The sequence below is a fragment of the Lampris incognitus genome, chromosome 18, assembly GCF_029633865.1.
Source record: "Lampris incognitus isolate fLamInc1 chromosome 18, fLamInc1.hap2, whole genome shotgun sequence".
Lineage (NCBI taxonomy): Eukaryota > Metazoa > Chordata > Actinopteri > Lampriformes > Lampridae > Lampris > Lampris incognitus.
This window is the reverse complement of record NC_079228.1, coordinates 34297070-34321641: the sequence shown is the minus strand read 5'-3', so window position 1 is coordinate 34321641 and position 24572 is coordinate 34297070. Positions and strand designations below refer to the sequence as shown.

The 24572-nt window shown below is 44.8% G+C and overlaps 1 protein-coding gene across 7 annotated transcripts in view; it reads left to right on the top strand.

Moving 5' to 3' along the window:
* The window catches only part of ptk2aa (protein tyrosine kinase 2aa), a 108438-nt gene that overhangs the window by 57639 nt on the left and 26227 nt on the right, over positions 1 to 24572 (top strand). For 5 of the 7 annotated variants that reach the window (XM_056297932.1, XM_056297930.1, XM_056297931.1 and 2 more), the window contains 12 exons: positions 1880 to 2020; positions 2289 to 2366; positions 3465 to 3572; positions 4692 to 4809; positions 5501 to 5531; positions 7128 to 7192; positions 14160 to 14216; positions 18971 to 19068; positions 19912 to 19996; positions 20266 to 20366; positions 20679 to 20794; positions 21426 to 21526. In XM_056297932.1, coding sequence (XP_056153907.1) covers positions 1880 to 2020; positions 2289 to 2366; positions 3465 to 3572; positions 4692 to 4809; positions 5501 to 5531; positions 7128 to 7192; positions 14160 to 14216; positions 18971 to 19068; positions 19912 to 19996; positions 20266 to 20366; positions 20679 to 20794; positions 21426 to 21526 — 1099 coding nt within the window. Of the gene's footprint in view, positions 1 to 1879; positions 2021 to 2288; positions 2367 to 3464; positions 3573 to 4691; positions 4810 to 5500; positions 5532 to 6652; positions 6763 to 7127; positions 7193 to 7659; positions 7747 to 11522; positions 11541 to 14159; positions 14217 to 15425; positions 15447 to 18970; positions 19069 to 19911; positions 19997 to 20265; positions 20367 to 20678; positions 20795 to 21425; positions 21527 to 24572 lie in introns of those variants that run through there. The other 2 variants (XM_056297935.1, XM_056297934.1) reach the window with 2 other exon arrangements.

The window sequence follows — 24572 nt, the reverse complement described above, 5'->3', positions numbered from 1 at the left end:
CAGACGCCTCACAGGTCCCCAACTGGCATCTTCATTAAATAGTACCTGTTAGAGCCTGTTTGTGCTGTCCTCTGAAGGGAGTAGTACACACCGGTGTAGGAAATCTTCAATTTCTTAGCAATTTCTCGCATGGAATAGCCTTCATTTCTAAGAACAAGAATAGACTGTCGAGTTTCAGATGAAAGTTCTCTTTTTCTGGCCATTTTGAGCGTTTAATTGACCCCACAAATGTGATGCTCCAGAAACTCAATCTGCTCAAAGAAGTGCCCATCCAACCAATCCAACTTGTGGGAGCTGCTTCTGGAAGCGTGGGGTGCAATTTCTCCAGATTACCTCAACAAATTAACAGCTAGAATGCCAAAGGTCTGCAATGCTGTAATTGCTGCAAATGGAGGATTCTTTGACGAAAGCAAAGTTTGATGTAAAAAAAATCTTATTTCAAATACAAATCATTATTTCTAACCTTGTCAATGTCTTGACTCTATTTTCTATTCATTTCACAACATATGGTGGTGAATAAGTGTGACTTTTCATGGAAAACACGAAATTGTTTGGGTGATCCCAAACTTTTGAACGGTAGTGTATATATATATATATCAGCATTTACATAAGGCGAAAAGATTACATATAGCGTTTTATGTTAAATCTGTGTGTGTGTGTCTGTGTCTGTGTCTGTGTCTGTGTCTGTGTCTGTGTCTGTGTCTGTGTCTGTGTCTGTGTGTGCTCTTGTACTTCTACCAAGTGCTCACAAGAGAAACAGAAAAATTGGGTCAAAGGGTCATCAGTATCACACTCACACACACACACACACACACACATATATATATATATATATGTGTGTGTGTGTGTGTGTGTGTGTGTGTGTGTGTGTCAGCATTTATATAAGGCGAAAAGATTACATATAGCATTTTATGTAAAATCTTGTGTGTGTGTATGTGTGTGTGTATGTGTGTGTGTACTCTTGTACTTCTACCAAGTGCTCACAAGAGAAACAGAAAAATTGGATCAAAGGGTCATCAGTATCACGCACACACACACACACACACACACACACACATATATACATATATATATATAAATGTGTGTGTGCACAAAATGATGTAGAACTATGAAATGAAAAAAGTCACTCTGGTATTTAATCTTCCAGTATGTGTGGGTATTCATAGATGCATGACAGACAGAGTGGATTACACATGACATAAGCCTGTGTATGTGTGTATTTGTGTCTGTGTGTGTGTATTTGTGTCCATGCTTGTGCATAGGCATACATTCATCCCTGTGTGTTTTTTTAAGTGTAGTCTGAGCTGTGTGTGTGTGTGTGTGTGTGTGTCTAAACTATGTCAGAGTACAGGAGATGTGAAAGACAGTGGATAGGTAATAACTGTTAATGGTGGACTCGCACAAGTGTCTGTGTGTGTGTCTGCTGTGTGGTGACATACTGGACACGACAAAATCATCCTCTGAACATGTCATTTCGATGCCAGAGCCAGCTGCAGTCATCTTCATCCTGCACAGCGGTGGGCAGCGCTGGCCTCTCTTCTACTTCGTGTTTAATTGAGTGGGAACTCATTGTATTGATTGATCGTCGTAGAGCTATTGAGCTGAGTACCGCACCGAAATGAAGTGGCAAGTTCAGCAGAACCGGAGATAGAGTGGACTACCAGCCAGTCAATCAGTCAATATCTTCCTCTTAGTCTCTCTCTCTCTCTCTCCCTCACACACACACACACACACACACACACACACAGAGCTGCTTAGCTCCGCATCAAGTGCTCTGATTGTTTAAATGAAGTGGGGGTTTACTTCAACTCAATTCTCTCAACTCCTCCTCTCTCTCCCTCTCCCTGTCTCTCTCCCTCTCTCTCTCTTCCATGCCCAGGCTAAAACTCTCAGAAAGTTGATTCAGCAAACCTTTAAGCAGGTTGCCAACCTTAACGATGAGCAGAGCATCATGAAGTTCCTGGAGATACTTGCACCGGTTTACCGCTATGACAAGGAATGCTTCAAATGTGCCCTCGGGGTAGGTGTTTTCCGTTGTATTGCCCCCTGCTGCACTCAGCTCTGCTGGATGTGCTGAAGACTAGCTGTGTTAGAGGGACACGTAGTGGTGTGATCTGGTATGGCATGTATCTATATTAGAGCTACATTGCTGATGGAGCTTGCTTTTTGATTGTGTAAGTTGTAAATTAATGAACAAATAACTAAGTGTGCATTTCATCGTTTTTTTTTAAATTTTATTTTGTAATTCTACCCTTTTCTACCTATCTGTATCTCACTTGGACCAACAGTCTAGCTGGGTTATCCAGGTGGAACTAGCTATAGGACCGGAGGAGGGGATCAGCTACCTCACTGACAAAGGATCCACGGTGAGTTCCCTCTGAGAACATCTTCTAAAGCTCTCCCTATACCCCACACGGGTGTCATGAGGATTAGCGTCACAGTGTAAACATGGGTTGCGACCCCAGTTGAAATGAGAGCCGTAAGTAGGCTGAGTTTGACCAGGTTATGTAATGAGAATCACGGTTCAGACCCTTCCGTTCGGACTGAGAAGAGTTTGGTCAGAGCTGTAGATGGGCAGAGTTGTGTCATCTTGTTCTGTAAGTCCATGGTGCTGGCCTGGACGCAAGGGTAAAATAATGTATGCTGAAATATGAATTAATGTTCCTCATATCATAACCAGGGCAGCACAGTAGCGCAGTGGTTAGCGCGGTCGCCTCACAGCAAGAAGGGTCCTGGGTTGGAGCACCCGGGGTAGTTCAACCTTGGGGGTCATCCCGGTTCGTCCTCTGTGTGGCGTTTACATGTTCTCCCCGTATCTGCGTGGGTTTCCTCCGGGGGCTCCGGTTTCCTCCCACAATCCAAAGACACATAGGTCAGGTGAATCGGCCATACTAAATTGCCCCTAGGTGAGTGTGTGTGTGTCAGCCCTGTGTGATGGCCTGGCGGCCTGTCCAGGGTGTCTCCCCGCCTGCTGCCCAATGACTGCGGGGGTAGGCTCCAGCATCCCTGCAACCCTGAGAGCAGGATAAGCGGTTCAGATAATGGATGGATATCATAACCATAGCAACAGACAATATGTGAACGATCAGCTGGAATATTATCTAGTTAGCTACAAACTCAGAGGAATGTGGAGGGAACATTGCTGCCAGTTAAAGCTGCTAAGCTTGGTCTGGTCATGGCGCTGGTTCTCTCATAGCGCAGCTGATGTCTTCATGGTTTATGCCAAATTGCCAGATTTTTACTACACGTGAGACAATATCCTGTTGGATTGTATCACATCACAGTATTTTCAAAGATTTCCACAAAAACAATGCACACATATGCTGATAAATATAGATGAATGGGAATATGGTTAGCACATATACAGATGCATCGATGATTTAAAGTATGAAATAATTGAAATTATTTAAATTATTTAATTTAAATAACCACTGATTTGTGTCTTTCTTTCTCTGTGTGTCCAGCCTACCCATCTAGCTAACTTCACCCAGGTTCAGTCCATCCAGTACTCTGCTATGGAGGAGAAAGACAGAAAAGGCATGCTGCAGCTCAATGTGGCAGGAGCCGCCGAGGTAACACACACACACACTGGGGTGATTGTTGAATTACTAATATGCGGACTGTGACCTCCACCATGGACATGAGTGACTCTCTCTGCCAGCATTTCACTCAACTCAACCCAGTTTTGATTTTTATAGTCACACAGTCAGTCCCATTTTCCCTATCTGTCTCACTTGTTTTTATCTCTCTGTGACTCGCTCTCTGTCTGTTTTAATATCTCTCTCTCACGCCACCTCTGTTAGTCCTCATCTGTCTGTTTCTGTCTCTCTCACTCTGTCGTTCCCCATGTCTCTCTCCTGTCTCTTTCTCTATCTATATTCATACGTGTCATTGTCTCTGTCTCTATTCTTCTAGTGTTTATTTCTCTGTCTCTTTTTGTCTTTACCTTTCTCCCTCTCGCTCCTCTCTCTCTTGCTCTCTCCTCTCTGCTCCTCTCCTCTCCTCTCTCTCTCTCTCCTCTCCTCTCGCTCCTCTCTTTCTCTTGCGCTCTCTCTGTCTTTCAGTCAATATGGCCTCTCTTTTTTAATGGACACTAAAGAACCAACATGTGCTTCAACCATCCGTGTACATGAATCTGTGTGTGCGTGTATGTGTGCGTGTGCTCTTGTGCGTGCGTGAAGGGAAGCAGGAAAAAGAAGAAGAGGGAGGGATAAGCCAGTGGTTCTGCATGTGTAGAGCCCATATAATGGTTTTAGATATTGATGGAGGGCCCTGTGATGGCCTGGCGGCCTGTCCAGGGTGCCTCCCCGCCTGCCGCCCCAATGACTGCTGGGATAGGCTCCAGCACCCCTGCGATCCTGAGAGCAGGATAAGCGGTTTGGATAATGATAATAATGGTTGAATGTGGCACCCATTTAACTGCTATGTATTGCTATTGAGCAAGAATGAAATAGAAGTTTTTGCTGATGTATGGATGTTGCTAGAAGCCACACTGTGTGTGTGTGTGTGTGTGTGTGTGTGTGTGTGTGTGTGTGTGTGTGTGTGTGTGTGTGTGTGTGTGTGTTGTTCTCTGTCTTGTTTGGAAATGACTCCATATAATGATCTTATTTAAGGCACTGATGTAAACTACATTCTTTGTGTGTGTGTGTGTGTGTGCGTGTGCGTGTGTGTGCGTGTGTGCGTGTGCATAGCCTCTCACGGTAACCACAGCATCGTTGACCATGGCAGAGAACTTGGCCGACCTGATCGATGGCTACTGTCGGCTCGTCTCCATGGAAACCCATTCCTTCATTGTCAGAGTCCAGAAAGGTGGGTCATTGTAATTGTCTTCTGTGTGCCTTGTTAAAAGCATTCAGAATCAGATACATTTTGAATCGTGCAGATGCCAACGATTTGGCAGATCAAAGCGGTTTTTTACAAATGTATCATTTGTGTGAGTGACACAGAGAAGTGTGTGTTCTCATGTGCACTGTTGGTTTTTCTTAGAATCCACAAGGAAGTCCCGTCCTCCAAAGTCAACTTAAGCATTAGCACCATCTATAACACTCATAGCTAATCCCATAATGTACATTCTGTGGGAACACGTGAAATTTATGAGTCAGTGTAATGCATTTCTGATTATTGCGATGTGAATTATAGTTGAAGCTTTTTCTAGACAACTTTGCAGCTCTTAAAAGTTTTGCAGAGGTGATGAGGTGTGCCTGAAATACCATGGTTAGGAGACCTGTCTGCATCTGCAGCGTATCATGGGATATTACGCTCCTCTCTGCAGCTGAACCCCAGCTATCTGAGTGACTGATTAGATTTTGACTATACAATGACCTTGTTTAGCACAACTGACCTCTATTTAAGGTCTTGTTTCTCATATGTGTTCGTGTGTACCGTGAAACTATCAATACTGCACTATTGCCAACAAGACAAATTTCTATATATTTCATCATACCGTGTGAGCGTATTAATTGTGATTCTGACGTTGTTGATGTGTGTTTATGTCCACCAGAGGGAGAAAGAGCGCTGCCTTCGATTCCAAAGTAAGTGCCTCTCTCATGTCAGATACCGGTATAGCCAAGGTACACTTCATATATAAGCTGCTGAACTTATTTACAGCACTGTCTCCCATTACCACAGTCAAACGGTGGGCTCTGAACAGATCCTTCATTCTTCCATCTGGCTAAAAGTAAGATTATATTACTGACTGTCAGAGTAGGCTGCCTATATAGTCTTACATGCCCCTCATTGATATAGTAATCATAGTGATGTGTTGCCGATATTTTGGGGAAATTGAAAGGCAGGTTGTGTTACTTGCTGTATGTGTGTTGGTCTTGTAAAAGTAGTGGTTCCAGATATTCAGTGAAGGATGAGACTAACGGCGTTTGGGTCTTTTTATGTAAGTGTAGTTAAATGGAGAGGCCTGGCCTACCCCCCCCCCCCCCCCCCGATGTCCGAGGTGGCAGGTTACATGTGTGATTGAGGCCTTTGGCTTTGTTGCAGGACCTTGTGTGCAACGCCGTGCTATCATAAGCGTCCGGTTGGTAATGTCACCAACATTCAGAAGCCGTGTGCAAAGAAAAGATGTAGAGTGATGTCTACGCCATGCCGGGGTTTGCTGGTCACGGGAAAGGCGTCTCTAATAGGCACTGCAACACTGAAATATAACATTTCCAACATGTGTTGAGTTCCTTCAGAGGGTACAGAAAAGGAGTCAGCGTGCTGAAAACTCTTCTGCTGTGTTGAGTTTGTTTCACATTGTTTACTGACGGTTGTCCACACACTGGGGGCGCTTTGAGCTCATGGTTCACTTTTACACACCGAGTCTTTGCTTACTGGTCATTTAAACAAAAAGTTCTGCAACTCTCCCTCCTTATGTCTCTGCCTCCTTCACTCCCCCCCCCCCTCTCGTGCTCTCTCTCTCTTTCTCTCCCTCTCTCTCCCGCTTGGTCTCTCTCTCTCTGTCTCTCATTTTCTCTTTTTCTCTATCTCTCTCTCTCTCTCTCTCTCTGGTCAAATAAGGAAATAAGTTCAGGAGCCAAATATTTTCCACTTAGGTTTTTTTTTCAAACACTTCTCCACCCTCTCTCTCTAGCCCCTCTTCCCCCCCCCCCCCCCGACAGCTGTGGGCAGGAGGGAATGATGAAGAGATAGTAGTAGAGCTCAGCTGACAGAAGGAGAAAGGAGAGAGTGAGGGAGTAAGTAAATAGAAAAAGAGGTAGAGCGTGGCCGAGGAAGAAAACGGGGTGCTGGTAGACAAAGGGGAGACAGAGGGTGAGTGAGGGAGTGACACAGAAGCGGGGCACGCTCTCCTTTAAGCGGACGGCGTTAGTAGGGGCGTGTTCAGTGTTGGGAGGCTGCACACACAGGCGCATGCTCGTGAGGAACAGAAGTGTTTGGCATGTCCAAGTATCCGTCTTTGAATGGGATCCGGTTTTAAACCACTAATGGGTGTTCGGAGGAAGGATTCTTTCGGGGTGGGGGGGGGGGTTGGAAAATGACATTGGAGTATTTCATTTGTTTTCGCCAAGATTTGAATATATCCTTGTACATTGTCATCCGAGTATTCACTTCTGATTTTTCATGTGATTGTTGACTAATTTCTTTTCTACTCTGTTCTGTCCTGCCGTCCTCTCCAGACTGTCCAACAGTGAGAAGAAGTTGGAAGCGGTGAGAAGTGGAATAAGAACTGTCTCCGTCTCAGGTAAGGTTCAAGGGGCTGTTTGAATGCTGAAGGAGGGTCACTGCCTCAGTAGAGGGGTAAGAAAGTGAACTGAATACAATCTGTGAAAGTAAAACTAATTCCTTTCTTTGTCTGACCATTTCCTTCCAAGCCTATCCCCCCCCCCTTCTCTGTCAGTTGTAGCGGGTCTATCTTTTGCTCTTTCTGTTCGCCACTTCTTTCTTCACAGGCACTTTTTCCTTGTGGACTCTCTCTCTCTCTCTCTCTCTCTCTCTCTCTCTCTCTCTCTCTCTCTCTCTCTCTCTCTCTCTCTCTCTCTCTCTCTCTCTCTCTCTCTCTCTCCTTGTGTGTGTGTCTGAACTTTTTTTCCTTCCACTCTCCGTCGTCCCTTCCCATTGTCTCTCCCATCGACACTTTGTACCCGTATCCATTCACGCTGTTCTTTCTCGCATTCTGTCCGTCCCCCCCTCCTGCCTGATTGGCTGAAGACCTCGTGACGTCGACGCCTCCTAAGCCAACCAAGGCGCGGCGTTTCCTCCTCCCCTTTGTCTTCTGTTCTGATTCGCCACCCAATGGTATCCTCAGCTGTGAGCGGCCCGGTTTAGCACAGAGGCTGAGCGGGAAAATCGTGACGTGGCCGATAAAAGTGACAGATTTGATAAACGATTAGATGACTGGATGACCCTGACACATCAGGGACAAAGAGTGTCCACAAAAATCAGAAAGGAAGGGGTCTATTGTTGTAATCCCAAGTGGTCTTCCATACAGCAGCGTAATCTAATGAAGCATATCAGAATTTCATTGTAAAACGAAGACATATCGTGCCTCAGGGTTGTTGTTTTTTTTGTTTTGTTTTGTTTTGTTTTTTAGTGGGGTTAGTGGGAGTCAACCTGTTCAGGCGTTTGTTTGTTTTTTTAGCTCTATTTGGAATTCACTGAAAAAAGCTTCTTGTGATCTGAATGAAGGGTTTGAAGCCTATATAGGATGACTTTGTATTCTGTACATCTCTATCTGCCATGTCATGACCCGCACGACTTACGGTGATAAGCTTCTCTTCTAAACTGGCTGGTTCTTCATCGCCTGGTTGACTAATTCTGCCTCACAGACACATGCAAACACATCCTCCCTCCCTCTCTCTCTCCCTCTCTCTCTCTCTGTCCTTCTGTCTGTCTGTCTGTCTCTCTCCCTCTATATATATCTCTCTCTCTCCTTCCCTCTCTCTCTCTCTCGCTCTCTCTTCAATTCAATTCAGTTCAGTGATGCTTTATTGGCATGACTGCATTAATTACAATGTTGCCAAAGCAAAGCAGGTCAACAGAGTACTAAACAAAAAAACAAAACAAAAAAAAGGAATACGTAGATCTGGCAGAAACATAGAACAGCAACTGACAGTAATTGACAGTGTTTTGGTCACTCACTGACCCTTAGGCTATGGCATTCTGACACATATTGTGCCACAAGGTACGACCTTTGGCCCTCTCCTAAAAGAAGTGGCCATTGTTCTTTCTCATCCAGGAGTACAAAATTTGGAATCTGATTTTCAGATTCCAAATTTTCTCTTTCTCTCTCTCTTATCACACACGCACATACATACTACATGCATACAAGACAAACACAATAACTGGTTTTGTTTTGCGGTGTGCTATGCATAACTACACCAGCGCTGTCGAAATTAAAAATGGAAGTAACTCTGAATTATGCTTTAAACGTCACACACTTCTACAAAGTAACTTCTCTCAAACCTACGGCTTATTGTTTGTGTGTGTCATTGTTTTTATTTAATCACTGGGATAACTAAGTACTTAGTCATGAGTATGACTGCAGACAGTTGCTACTGGATATAAGGGACTTATACCCATGATGCTTGACATCTGTGTTAGTACTGTTTAGTTTAACTTGTGTAAAACGGTGTCTGGAAGCAGCTGTAACAACAGAAGGTTTACAAAAGTCATGTATAGATGAGTACACGGCGCTGTGTTGAAGTGAAAAATTAGTGATTTTAATTTAATAGGTCCTGCACAGCCTCTAAGTTATAAGGCAGAGCAGGTTAGCAAGTCGTAGATATCCAGTCACCAAATTAAATCAGAAGTCATCCTGTTCATATTGGGTTTCTGGATGTAGGGTGAAATGCTACACTGGTCAGGTGGACACAGCGTGGTCACCACTGTCTTTGTCATGCCAGCTGTCAAAACCAGATATGTAGTCGGTCTGGTCTGGGGATCTGGAAAACAGCTGGTTTGCAGTAGGGGAGTGCACTCAGTAGAGTGCAGATCCCCGCCAGGCATATACTCCCCTTCTCCGGTGCTCGGACTTGGCGACAGACCACCCCTTTTTTCACCTACTAGGAGAAGGGGAAAATATGGAGGCACCGCCTGCGTATCTCCCCTTCTCCGGTGCTCTGACTTAGGCGAAAAACCAGCTGAGGAGTTAGCACTCAATTGCGGTGTATCAAAAGTTTTGAATCACCGCAACCACAAGAGGTCCTTGATCATACAGTCATAACTGTGCACAAAAACGATTAGACTGACATGCCCGGTAGTATACAGCAGCGAACAGACACACACACACACACACACACAGACACACACACACACACACACACACACACACACACACGCACACACACACACGCACACACAGACAGAAAATCCAGTGTTTTTCCTGCCATTATAAGACTTTTGTGCGGTGCCCAAGTCAATTGAACAGGAAATGTGGAAAAGAAAGTGGTTAATTTGCAGCATTCAAGCTAAAAAATCTACCTAATAAAAACGTTTTGCCTGTCAGTCTGTGGATGTGCAGCCTCCTAGGCGGATCCTCGCATGAATGTCACCAAGTCGAATATGAACTTGCACTTTCCAAAAAGGAAAGGTTTGCTCTGCGACCATTTTGGTCTAACCCTAACCATGGGAAAATAAAGACGGGGGTTATTATTTTTGGTTCCTCCAGTGTTCCTCCAGTTCTCATGTGCTGAGATCAGCAGCGAATGATTTGCTGACTTGCAAAATACGATGGACTTTCAGGGCTCGTACGGGAATACATGTTTTAACAGTCGCTGCCTGATCAACCGTAGATGTGAGTCACGCATCCACATGGTTGACTTGGATCAGACAGCGACAGAGAGCGAGTGGCGTTGCTCAAGCGAGCTAGAGAGTGAATGGAGAGAGGGAGGGGCAATAATGAGAACAAACTTTTTTACCCGCCCAATTACCCCACTCTTCCGAGCCGTCCTGGTCGCTGCTCCACCCCCTCTGCCGATCCAGGGAGGGCTGCAGACTGCCACATGCCTCCTCCCATACATGTGGAGTCGCCAGCTGCTTCTTTTCACCTTACAGTGAGGAGTTTCGCCAGGGAGAGGTAGCGCATGGGAGGATCACGCTATTCCCCCCAGTTCCCCCCCCCCCGAACAGGCGCCCCGACCAATTAGAGGAGGCACTAGTGCAGCGACCAGGACACATACCCACATCTGGCTTCCCACCTGCAGACATGGCCAATTATGTCTGTAGGGAGGCCCGACCAAGCTGGAGGTAACATGGGGATTCGAACTGGCGATCCCCGTGTTGGTAGGCAACGGAATAGTGACCGCCACGCTACCTTGACGTCCAGAGCAAATTTTTCCAAGGGTTTTGAATCACTGCAAACACGAGAGGTTCTTCATCATACAGTCATAACTGCACAGAAAATCTTCGGCTGACAGGTCCAGTAGTTAAAATAAAATAAAATAAAAGATAAAAAATCCCATATGTTTTATGGTAGATTAAATTGCTTTGAGAAAACGTTGGAGAACTATGATCTTGAACCATAACAGATCCCTCATGACATATTCTAGATGTGCGTGGGATGCTTTAATTGGGCCTAAATCTCAACCCAAGATCTGCGGTGAGGCGTAACTCCAGCCGAGCATCTGAGCCGTTCCCCCAGCATGCTTCTCTTAGCTGGATGTACTTCATGCTAGCCCTGCTACACACCTAAATGGCCCTGCATACAAATATTTACACAGCGACAACTCGGGCGTGCTGTATTCACGCTGTACAGAAGCCCAAATGTTGACAGATGCCCAGTGCCATGCTGTCGCTGTCATCGGTCGATGTTACATCATCCATTTACACACTGTTGTGGGTATCTTCTACCCCGTTCCTGAATGAGTACTAGTTTCGATCCGAACTAACTGCTTGCTATGCATTTTATTTACCAGCTGAACTCCCGTTTTACTTCCACTGTTGTTCTACAGCTTTATGTGAGTTAACCTCTCCTCTTTTCCTCTTTCTTCTCCTCCTCTCTCTCTCTCTTTGCCTTGATATCGCTCCATTTTGACCCTTCTTCCTCCTCCTGCATGCTCTGCTGGACCCTGCAGAAGATCTTAGCGGGGACGGTAAAGTGTTGTTGTTTATTAATCTAATCTGTTGTTTCCTATCCCTCGTCTTCCCTTCTGTCACATGATGTACCCCGAGATGAGCGTCCGAGTGTGAGTGTGTGTGGTTGTGTGTGTGTGTGTGTGTGTGTGTGTGTGTGTGTGAGGGTGGGTGGTTGCATATGGGTGTGCATACATGCCTTTAGTCATTACCGTTATCTCTACGGGTGCATGGTAACATGCACTTACTAAGTCAAAACCAGTGGTTTATTTGTGTTTTCTCTGTTACTGCAGTTTACTAATAGTATGTGCCAGCGGAGAGTTGTGTATGTGCAATGTGTGTTTTTATTTTTGTGTGCGTATAACTTTCAGTGTGTATGTGTGTGTGTGTAGCTGTGTGTCAGTCCATGTTTCAGAGTTGCAGCACCACCGACTTGAAGCTTTCAAATCCGCACCAGGCCACAAGAATAACACACCAACAGTGAATTATGAAATTGAGTTGTATTCCTCTTTAAGGGAACCGCTCCAAACCCCTCTCTCGTTCTGTCCACAAAGGCTTCACACACGCACGCACGCACACACGCGCGCGCACACACACACACACACACACACACAAGCCAATCCAGACAGAGTGGAGTAGGGAGAGGTTTGCTGGATTTGAGAGCGGCCACATTCCTAGCTATAATGGGTTAGCTAGGCGCTTGCGTACACACACACACATACACACACACACACACACATACGTGCGTTTTCTCTTCATTGGAAGTGACACGGAGTTAGAACAGTCAAACTTAGAAACACTGAGACGGCGCTTCAAAACAAACCCCTGACCACAAGGCACTGGATGTGCAGCAATACAAATAATACACTTTATACTGCAAACTGACTTGACTGCACCAACTCATGTCTGCACGGGGAGACTCTCTCTGATTACTTTACGCCGCACAAAAAAAAAAGTTTTAATGTTAACACAAAGGGCGAAAGTGCTGAGTGGACCGAAAAAAACCGTAGCATGACTGATTGATTTGTGAAGTTATTTTCAAGCCGACGGTTCTGCGCTACCAAGTCAGTCTAGATGAACACTTTCGAGACAGACGGCGTCGACTATCTTCCAAAGTGTACATTATCAGCTAAACCGTAACAGATGGTTGAAATGTCGTGCTGTTTTGTGCCAGTTAATTGAATATAAAAACCTTTTTGGGACCAGTAAAATTGCTGATGAACACCCACATTTGTCTTCACAGTAACTTTTCTTTACGCCCCGGGGTCGTTCGAGCAGAGTTTTGGAGGTAAATTGAAGCTCTCCTTTTATCAGATCTTATTGGAAGCATATGCCGCGACTTATAAAGGATTTCTAAGCCATCGGATGAAAACACTGCCATGTTTTCATACTTTTTTCCCTCTGGAGCACGCGTACTAAAAATAGTTTGGTGTGATCCAACTTGATTTACACGGTGTTGTGTGGGGGTAATTTGTTAGCTGGCACTCACACGCCAAACAGCCCACAATTTGTTACTTAGTTCATGGTATGTTGGCCAGGAGATTACAGTATTTGGTCGGCGTTGCAGAGCGAACCCCCCACAGGACCTGATAAGTGCTCGATGAAAAGGAGAGGGTAAAACTCGGGACAACAGGTGTTTCAGCTCTATTTCAAACAGCTGAGTCTGCAAGCGGCCTTTTATTTTAAACACTACCATGTGGTCTCCACTAGACCGCTCATCTCTCCGCCCTATCTTGCTTTCCCTCTCCTCCTTTTCTTATTTCTGCGTCTCTATCCCCATGTCGGGGTCCGAACACGTATTTCACTCTTATCACCACAACATGGGTCAATGACAGACTGTCTTTCTTCATTGCTCGGACTCTCTTTCTTCATCGCTCGGACTCTCACTTTCTTTCGTTTCTCCCGCTTTTCCCCTTTCTGTCTCTGTCTCTCCACATGCATTTGTTGCATGCATTCTTTCTTTCTTTCCTATATCTTTCGCCTCTGGCTTTTGCTTTCTGCTTCTGTACCTTCCTTCCTCGTCCTCCCTCCCTCTCTCTCTCTCTCTCTCTCTCTCCCCCTCTCTCTCTCTGTATCACTCTCTCCAGTCCACCACCAGCACCCCATGCCTGCAGCCCAGCTGTTCTCAAACACAGGCATACAGATATGCACAACACATGCTCAGCTGACACTATCCGCCAAGTGTGTGTGTGTGTGTGTGTGTTTGTGTGTATGTGTGTGTGTGTGAGAGAGAGAGAGAGAGAGAGAGAGAGAGAGAGAGAGAGAGAGAGTGAGCGAGCTACGTGGGTGTTTCTCTGCACAGTGCTTCAGTGCTTGTAGGACGTTGGGGTTCGGCTGCTAGGTATTTTTTAATTTATTTTGGGACCAGTCTGGTCTGTTTTGGCTGCAAAACGCGTGTCTTTGGAAGTCGGCGTTGTGTCGTGGCAGAGCGGACGCATGGTAAACTGACCGGCGTGTGAATGTTGCATTTGTGGGGGTTCACGTGTGTGTGTATATGTATGCATTTTGTGTATGTGTGTTGTTTAAGACTTGCCAGTCATGTGTGTACTGACTTGTGTGTGTTAGTTTTTATGAAAATACAGGCTTGCTGACTGCTGTCTCTGCCGTGTGTGCTTGTGGTTGTGCTTCCATTCTTACAGAGACGGATGACTATGCTGAGATAGTGGATGAAGAGGATACGTACACCATGCCCTCCAGTAAGTAAACTCGTCGATTATTCTCGCTACACTACATCTGCCAGATCATTTTTGCCAGAGAGATTTCTGTTTCTCGTGCGGGTTAGCTTCAGCACTGTAAGTCTGCATGTAGTATCGGCACAGCAATGAGGGAACAGCAAAATAACGTCCACTTTCCACCTTACTGTTGTCTCAAATACTTACTTTCTCATACATACATTGTTTTTTTTTATTACAATGTCGTTCAGTAAGAATGGGTACCGGACCAAACAAAGAACATTTTATTCAGAAACCGAAACAGCCGACCCCTCTTGGGGGTTTTATGGAAAAGTTTTTGGCCAGCTTTGGTCAAATTTTGGTTAGACTAGTTGGGCCAGGTTTTGCAAGCCAGACAGACCATCGACCATGACGATTGGACTGAAGTGATTGTATCTTTATCTAAATATGAAGAAATCCAGTCAAAAGCTTATAAATGGTGGTAATGGGAGCGTTTTGTATGAGCTGGACCAGAAATCTGCAAGTTATAATGACTTCAGTTTAATTCGGTTGTTTTATCTGCAAGTAATGGCTTTAACCTGGTGTCCTTTTGCGTGGATATTTCCACCAGTTGTGTTGTAAAGTGTGGCCAGTTTGCATCTGTGTTCTTCCTCGCCATGCTTCACGTTCGTCTTTTGTTATCTCCACCTGTGTTTCCTTCTCTTGCTCTTGCTCTTCCTCCTCTTTTCTCTGTTAATTCCTTTTACCAATACGATCACGGTCCAGAAATATTTTCCTCTGTGTGTGCGTTGGTGTGTGATACTTTGAAATTCAAAAGAAAGACATCGTAAAAACCCATTGCCGTAAAATTGATCTGTAATGCTGTTGGATTTTTAATATACATCTTTGAATGTGTACTATCACTGCCAACATTTTGTTCTATTTGATAAGATTTAATCACTGCAAATAAGGCGGTCTCAACTCAGCCGTTTGTTCATTCATTCATTCATTTAATCAGTCCATTCATATTCAAGGTCATATTGCTTGAACATAAAGCCTAAATGAAATAAAGACCTTTAATGCTTTCATCACCACTAGTGTCCATGTGTGTGTGTCTGTCCGAGAGAGTTTTCTGAGCTGTTCTCAATCTTAAAGCAGCTGTCTGGCTCTCGCCCTCTCTATCTTTCTTTCTCTCTCTCTCTCTCTCTCTCTCTCCCTCCCTCCATCTTTCTTTTTCTCCCAATGCCAACACAGTGGGCTATGGAGTAGTAGAAGGTAAATCGCCCTCTCTCTCTCTCTCTCGTTCGGTCTCTGTGCCAGTTGAAGGGGCACTTTGAGATTTTGAATTTTTCACTCTTATTTTTTTTACAAGGAACTTGTCACAATTTGAGTGTTTTCGGGGACTTATAATTTTGTACTTTAGTACACCAACTACTTAGTACATTCAAAGAAGGTTGAATCAGTTCATCTGGATACAGCGTTTATTGTCAGATAAATTTCATCACTCAACTAAGTGACATCTTGAGTCTCAACTGACTGCAGGTACCCCCACCCTTCTAAACAATACAGTGCAATACAGTGCCTAACGACTGAAACCGACGACCAGTTTCATATGCTAATATGGGTGTGACCATTGATCACATGTACTATTCACAGAGGATTAGGGATTGTTGCAATCACAACCATATTTGAAACTGGTGGTTGGTTTCGGTCGTTAGGCACTTTATTGTACTGTATTGTTTATAAGGGTGGGGATACCTGCAGTCAGTTTAGACTGAAGTTTTTTTGTTTTTTTTTAGTTTAGACTGAAGACGTAGACACGCTAATTTGCGCGATGACGCAGCACCATTGTCGGTGCGTCATAAAATCGCGCCGGCAACTTGAGGAAAAACATTTATTGTTTGTGGGTACAGCGTCTTCCTTCAAGCAGCGCTCGAACATCGTTCAGTCTGCGTTGAGTTTGTATGGTGTGAAAGAGAGAGACTGGAGTACAAGATATAAGAGAGTAACGTCAACCGCCGTCTCTCTGGCTTCCATGCTGCGTTCTACTGTTTACTTCCCTATTTTCCGGCGCGTCCGTGACATCACGGACGTCATGACGTCAACAATTACGCTGCAGGAAGAAAAAAGAAAGAGACTAACTCGCCTGCCTATTTTTAGCGGGTTTACCCGCGTTTTAAAAACACGCTTAAACGCGCTAATTGTGGTGTAAAAGGGTTTTAGATTAGCGGTGAAACGTATCTGTCCATAAACGTTGTATCCAGATGAACTGACTCAACCTTCTTTGGTTTTCTTACCTGGATTATTGAGTATTGGCACATTAGTACTAAGTACTTGGTACACCTTATTATCATTGGTATAATTCCTCCCTCAAAGCCGGTGAACTCTAGGGATATGTATTTCTGACTTAAACCAATACCCTTTATGTGAGAAATAATGACAATAAGACTTTGTTGGATATCTGGGGGACCAGTTGAGTCACATTATTTCCACTACTCACCACTTTGTGACAAATTACTGGTAAAGAAACACTCAAGGTATCCCATATGCAGCTTGTGTTTCCTTTCTCCTGAGTTGTTGTTAGTGGTGTTTTTTTGTTTTTGTTTCTTGAACCCTGGTCATTCAGCTCTGGTCTTGAAATAAAAAAAAAGAAACTTGTATCTTCCTCAGTGTCATTTTGGTTTAAACGAACTGATTCGTGAACTAAATTGGATGACAACATGAACACGTCTATGCAGACCTGCTGAATGACCTAAATTGTTATGTGTTGTCTTCATTTTCATTTAGCCATCCTTTTTCTTTTTTTTAAAATCTGGTTTCCATATGTTTTGTGTTTTTTTTTTCCTCCAAAATTTATTTCATTTGTTTGGATTGTGTTTGATTTAGTCTATGTCTAGTGTTTGGTTTGGTTTGGCTCTCTCCTTGTGAAATGATTCTGTATTTACTGCAATATTTCCTGTTGTCAGACGGTTTTGAATGTAGTTTTTTTTTTTTTTTACATTAAACGGTTGCTTGGAATTGTCCTGCCTATGAAATTGTTCAGGTTAACTTTTACGGGATCCGTTTTTTTTCCTACAAATGCAAATAAACGTTTCATATCGTCGGTGTCCTGCCAAAACCCCTTAACTTCCTCTTAGCCTTTCGTAAGCATCACTGTCAGGTACATGGAGCTGAGCCAAAGCTCTGGTCATATGTCAGAAATACTCTGTGCAGACGCCAGCTGAAAAATCATTCAGTTTGACTCAGATTCTTTTGGAAACGATTTCTGAAAAGTTTCCCTTTGGCACCGAATGTAGTTTCTATACAATAAGGCTCCAACATTTAAATTCATTTTATTCATTTTGGCAATCCATCTGCCTAACCTGCTTCACTTGTTATTAATCGAGGTTCTGCTGCCTCCGGTGGGATTTTGCTCACGGAGTTGAACACTCAACGGTATATCATGTTTTGGAAATAAACTAATATTTACATGTGCCGAGTTTTCCAGATGTTTTGCTCAAATTCCTTTGGAGGATCTTATCTATGGAACAAACTGGTCATGTGTTCCCTGATGTATACCAGGGGATAAACACCACATTCAGGATGTTAGTGTGAAAACGGGTTTGCTATTACTGTCTAATAGAGATGAAATAGAAAAATCCCCAGTATCTTTTTTTTTGGACCCCCCCAATTGTATCCAGCCAATTACTCCACACTGTCCCGGTTGCTGCTCCACCCCCTCTGCCGATCCGGGGAGGGCTTCGGACTACCACATGCCTCCTCCTCCGATACATGTGGAGTCGCCAACCTCTTCTTTTCACCTGACAGTGAGGAGTTTCAACAGAGGGATGTAGCATGTGGCAGAATCACGCCATTCTCCCCAGTTCCCCCTCCCCCCCAAACAGGCACCCCGGCTGACCAGAGGAGGTGCTAGTGCAGCAACCAGGACACATACCCACATCTGACTACCCACCCGCAGACACGGCCAATTGTGTCTGTAGGGATGCCCAACCAAGCTTGAGGCAACACGGGAATTCGAACCGCTCGCTGGTCCCCGTGTTGGTAGGCAACAGAATAGACTGCCACGCTACCCAGACGCCCCTCATATCCCCAGTATCTTATTAGAGAGGAGTAAAAGCTAATTTGGCTTATTAAAATGGTGATATGCTTGAGTACCCTGACTGGTGAAAAGTGATGGATGTGCATGTAAATGCATTGTTATGAATCATGAGAGTGTGTTGTAACTGGGTTTGGGTCGGCATATGCGTGTGTCATTTCGTGTTGCAGTGTGCATGCCAGGTCAAGATTTTCTGAACTTGAAGATTTTGAGAATTTACACTCGAGCTCTCAGAAAAATGTGGGTCAAAGGTTTTTCCACAAAAAAAAAAGTTTGAATATTTCAGAGTGCGAGTCCAAATAGGTGGGGCTTGTAACAAAGAAAAAGAAAGCTTTGCCTCAAAGTGAAGGGAATAAAAAAAAATGTTTGGAAGTCAATTTATCGTACTTAGCTGTTACCATCTGAGTCGGCTTGATCCAGCAAACGCCACCCGTTTTGCACTCCCGTTTTTTGTTAAAACAAATACTGAGGTTATGTGGCAACACCATTTGACCCAGATCTCCTGAAAGACAGCATCTGATATGACGGTCGCTTCCAAGGTTCAGATGAACAGCAACACCAAATACGAACAGAAATTAAATATATCTTCTGTTCTCCATTCCCTCCCACCTTTTCTCTCACTGCTCTCATCTTTACCTTCTTTGTCTCCTCTCTTTTCGTTCTTTCCTCTCCGTCTCTCCTCTTCCCCTGTCTTCTCTCCCAGCACGGGACTATGAGATCCAGAGGGAGAGGATAGAGTTAGGTCGTTGCATCGGAGAGGGTCAGTTTGGAGATGTACACCAAGGAGTCTACACCAGCCCGGTATGGAGTAAAACACACGCGCACCCCACTTATTTAACACACACATTTCTATGTGGATATATGTAACAAGACCTGGATTAAAAAAATATGTTTGCACTGCATCAGTGCACATCGGGTTATATCTAGTAAGCTAGTCAGGTACAGAAAATTACTTTCAAACTCTTGTGTAAAAGTTATTGTTCATCTTGGACAGTCTGACCTCACTCCTCAGTTGGTGTGAAGCATTAGAAATTTAAACCTGACCCAAGTTTGCTCCCCAGCACTACTTGTAGCCAACGAAAACTTAGACTGGGCGGCACGGTGGCGCAGTGGTTAGCGCGGTCGCCTCACAGCAAGGAGGTGCTGGGTTCGAGCCTTGGGGTAGTCCAACCTTGGTGGGTCGTCCCGAATCGCCCTCTGTGTTGAGTTTGCAAGTTCTCCCCGTGTCTGCGTTGGTTTCTGCCGGGGGCTCCGTTTCCCCCCACAGTCCAAAGACATGTAGGCCAGGTGAATCAGCCATACTAAATTGTTCCTCAGTGTGAATGTGTGTGTGTGTGTGTGTGTGTGCGTGTGTGCGTGTGTGTGTGCGTGTGTGTGTGCGCGTGCGCGGGCCCTGTGATGGCCTGGCGGCCTGTCAAGGGTGTCTCCCTGCCTGCCGCCCAGTGACTGCTGGAATGGGCTCCAGCATCCCCGCGACCCTGAGAGCAGGATAAGCAGTTCAGCTAATGGATGGATGGATGGAAAACTTAGACCCGATGAACTTGTGGTGTTATTGATTAGACCCGATGAACATGTGGTATTATTGATTAGACCCGATGAACATGTGGTGTTATTGATTATTGACTAATGGTGTCATGCACACAGGACAAGCCAGAGCTCTCTGTCGCCATTAAGACCTGCAAGAACTGTACGTCAGACAGCGTCAGAGAGAAGTTCCTACAAGAAGCATGTAAGCCCATTGCATTTGTGTGTGTGTGTGTGTGTGTGTGTGTGTGTCCAGTGTGAATGTTCATACTGCCTTTGTGTATTGCATGTCTTGTAAAAGTGAGTTTGGAATATATTGCAGCATGTGAGGCATGTCTTTGTCACTTGTCATCCTCTCGCCCTCTCTCACTCTTTGTCTCTCTCTCCCTCTCTGGTTCTCTCTCTCTCTGTCTTAAAAACTACAGCCTGTTAAATATCTACTGTATGTTAGTGTCAGTTTGTTTTTCTCTGCAGTGACCATGCGTCAGTTTGATCACCCACACATTGTTAAGCTGATCGGAGTCATCACTGAAAACCCCGTGTGGATAATCATGGAGCTCTGCACTCTAGGAGAGGTACTTCAAGTGTGTGTGTGTGTGTATGTGTGTGTATGTGTGTGTGTGTGTGTGTGTGAGCCTTTAAAAAGAAGGATCTGTTTTTCTCTCTCTCTTATGAAAATTGACCTCTCTCCCTGTTTCTCTTTTCTTGGTTCTATCTCTACTTACCATACCTTTTTTGTCCATCTATTTCTCTAAACTTGCGTTTACTACCCCTCACCCCCCCAACCCGACACACACACACATTTGAAATTTCCTCTCTGCTTCTGTTTCTCGTCACACCTTCCATAAACTCTCCCTCATCCCTCCTTTCTATATCTGTTTCTATAGCTGCGTTCATTCCTACAAGTGAGGAAGTACAATCTAGACCTGGCGACCCTCATCTTATTTGCCTACCAGCTCAGCACGGCGCTGGCCTACCTGGAGAGCAAACGCTTTGTACACAGGTATGTGCACACTAACACACACGAGACCCTGGAAGTTGTGGAATTTTTTTATAATGTGGTTAGGTGTACATCAAGTTGTCATTATTATCATCAGTTCAAGATTGTATTTCATTTCCATCCCAGTGCCTAAAAATCCTGACAAAACAGGATTAGGCACAGTGACTGTTTACTTCCTTTGTTATTAAAAATAAATGGGGAGGATAATGTCTTACTGCTTTTGGCATTTTGAGGTTTGTATGGATGTTATTCAATAATTTATGGACTTTAGCCAATACTTTCTAGCTGAAATACCCAATGTTCATGCCTCAGTTATGAATTTAAGTGGCACCAGAGGTAACAGAATCCTTAACCCCTGTGGTGTTCATGCCATGCTATACCAACTGAGCTATCTATCTATCTATATCTATATATAGTATCTCTCTCTCTCTCTCTCTCTCTCTCTCTCTCTCTCTCTCTCTCTCTCTCTCTCTCTCTCTCTCTCTCTCTCTCTCTCTCTCTCTCTCTCCCTCTCCCTCCCTCCCTCCAGATTTTAAACCGTTTTTTAACCTCGTGATGTGAATAGTTGACTTTTTAGCAGCAGGTTCTATGATGTGACAATTCCAGCCTAACCCGAACCAATACTTACTTGCAGGGACATAGCAGCACGCAACGTGTTGGTGTCCTCTGTAGACTGTGTGATGCTGGGAGACTTTGGTTTGTCAAGATACATGGAAGACAGCTCTTACTACAAAGGTAATGATACAGGCATACACACATACACACACACAATATCATCGGCGGTCACTCAGGGTCGAGTATGACTGTCCCCCTTCTGGGTCCTTATGAATCTTCAGGTGGGCGTAGAGGCCGATCCTGGAGCCGAATATTTTGGGGCAATGCGGGCAAGGGTGTGAAGGAGTGGTTGAGGATGTGGTTTGGGCCTGTCTGGTAACTCGCTCCTTTCTGAGTCTGTGCTTGTTTTCAGCAGCACAGTGGAGGTCATGCTTGTAGTGTCCAGCACCCTCATGGACAGCCAGTCTCCAGGCCTCCCGGTTTTTTTCTGCTTGTCCCCAGCTGTTAAAGTCAATACCAAACCTTTTGGTATGGGCCTTGACGTTATCTTTACATCACTTCTTTTGTCCTCCTGGGGCACGGTGTCCTGTCACGATCTGAAAGTAAAAGACTTGTTTCGGGCAGTGAGAGTCAGCCATGCAGGGGACATGGCCAGTCCTTCTCAGCTGATGTTGTGTGATGGTGGCAGTTATAGTAGTGATTTTGACCTCCTCGATGACACTGAAGTTGGCGCTCTTATCCTCCCAGTCGATCTTAGGGATCTTACTGAGGCATTGCTGTTGGTATGCCTCAAGTGCCTTCAGGTGCCTGCATTATGTGGTCCATGTTTCTGATCCATACAGTAGGGTGGGCAGCACTACCACTTTGTACACCAGAATTTTTATTCTGGTCTGAAGATCGTGTTTTTCAAATACCCTTTTACTCAGTCTTGAGAAGGCCTGGCTAGCACAACTGAGATGATGGTGTATTTCGATGTCAATGTTGGCTTTGGAGAAGAGAAGGCTGCCAAGATATGGGAACTGTTCCACATTTTCGAGTCTGGAGTTGTCTACAGAGATGGATGGCGGCAGAGCAGGCATATTTTTGTTGGGTGGGGGTTGGCAGAAGATGTGGGTCTTTTTTATGTTAATGGCCAGGCCAAGCTGCTTGTATGCTATTGCAAAAGTGTCCAGTGTGTTCTGTAGTTCATCTTCTATGTGAGACACTAAGGTATTGTCATTGGTGTACTGCAGCTCAATGATGGATGTGATGGTGGTGGTTTTTCCTTTAGCCCTGAATCTGTTAATGTTGAGAAGATTCCCATCAGTTCTGTACATGATTTTGACTCCCGAGGCAGATTGGGACCAGTGAGGTGGAGAATGGTTGCAATAAAAACAGAGAACAGGGCTGGGGCAATGACACAGCCTTATTTAACTCCTGTGTGGACCTTGAAGGACTCTGTCTCGTCTCCATAGCTGACATATTGTCATGTAGTAGTCATAGTACGCTGTTTGTCAGGGCAGCCTGTTTTTGACAGAACTAGCCAGAGGGCTTGGCGGTTTACAGAATCAAAAGCTTTGGTTAAGTCCATAAAGGCTATGTACAATGGTTGATTCTATTCCTGGGCTTATTCTTGGAGTTGACGAGCAGTAAAAATCATGTCCATGGTCCCTCTGTTGGGATGAAAATTGCTCTGGGATTCTTTCTGGGGGAATTTCCTCTGATATTGGGAGGAGTCTGTTGGCCAAGACCCTAGCCAGAGCTGTCCCTGTGGTGCAAAGCAGGGAAATGCCACGGTAGTTTCCGCACTCAGCATTGTCCCCATTCTTAAAGATAGAGACAATGAGTGCATCCCTAAGTTGTGCAGGGATTTCCTCTTTTCCCCATATTTTAAGTAGCAGGAGATGGATATATCTCAGGAGTGTAGATCCACCTGCCCTCAGTACTTCTGCCAGTATTCCATCGGGACCAGCAGTCTTATTGATTTTCATCCTTCTGATGGTATCCTAGACTTCTCTTAGACTAGGTGGTGCTGCCATGTCCTCCTCTTTGGGTTGTTGAAGGAGTTATTGGAGAGCATCCATCTTAGGGCCTCATTTTGATTAACTCGTTGTCTGTTAGCAGTGTGTGTCCATCTTTGGAGCGAAGGTGGGTTAGACAGCGGTGGCTTGGACCGTATATTGCTTTAGTAGTGTCGAAGAAGCCTCTGGTATCCCCAGAGTCTGCATGGCATTGGATCTCAAGGGTCTTCTTCATCCACCACTGGTTCTTCAATTCCCTGACCCAGCTTTGGACCACTAACTTTGCTCTTGCATGGGCAGCTCGTTTATTTTGGCATTGATAATTCTGCCAGAATGTAAAGCAGCGGTCGGGAACCTATGGCTCGCGAGCCATATATGGCTCTTCCGGTGACGGCATATGGCTCCCAGACAATTTTGAGTTGAAAAAATTTTTTTTTCAAAAAAATCAGTTTGGAACTGATTTTAAAATACTTGTGATATTTCTTAATAATACTGTGTCATTTTAAAGTAAACAGAAATTAGTTTTGAAGATAAATTTCACGGGTCACGGGTCACCCGTGGGTCGGGTCGGGAACCAATGGCTCGCGAGCATGTCCGGGTCATTGTAAAGGTGAAGAAATCAATTTTATCAGATAGCCAACTAGTTTATCCGCTTCAACCCTTGTAACGGAAAAGCTGGCGAAAAGAAAAAAAGACGATGATTACCGTGCATTCCAGGCTGCGTGGACAGAGGAATTTGCATTTGTGGAGAGAGCAGGATCTGCGGTATGTCTAATATGCAACGATAAAATTGCATCGATGAAACGGTCAAATATAAAGCGGCACTTCGATACGCACCATGCTTCATTTGCATCGAAATATCCAGCGGGGGACAGCAGGAAAAGGGCATGCGAGGAGCTACAGCGGAGAGTGCAGACGAGTCAGCAGCAACTACGTGTGTGGACCAAGCAAGGGGACGGGAATTCCGCTAGCTTTGCGGGGGCTTTGGCAATAGTAAGGAATGGAAAGTCATTCACAGATGGCGAGTATGCCAAAACATTCATGCTTGATGTGGCCAATGAACTGTTTGATGACTTCCCAAATAAAGACAAGATAATCAAACGAATAAAAGACATGCCCCTGTCAGCAAGAACTGTGCACGATCGTAGCATCATGATGGCAAATCAAGTCGAGGAAACACAAATTAAGGACATAAACGCCGGGACATACTTTTCTCTCGCGTTAGA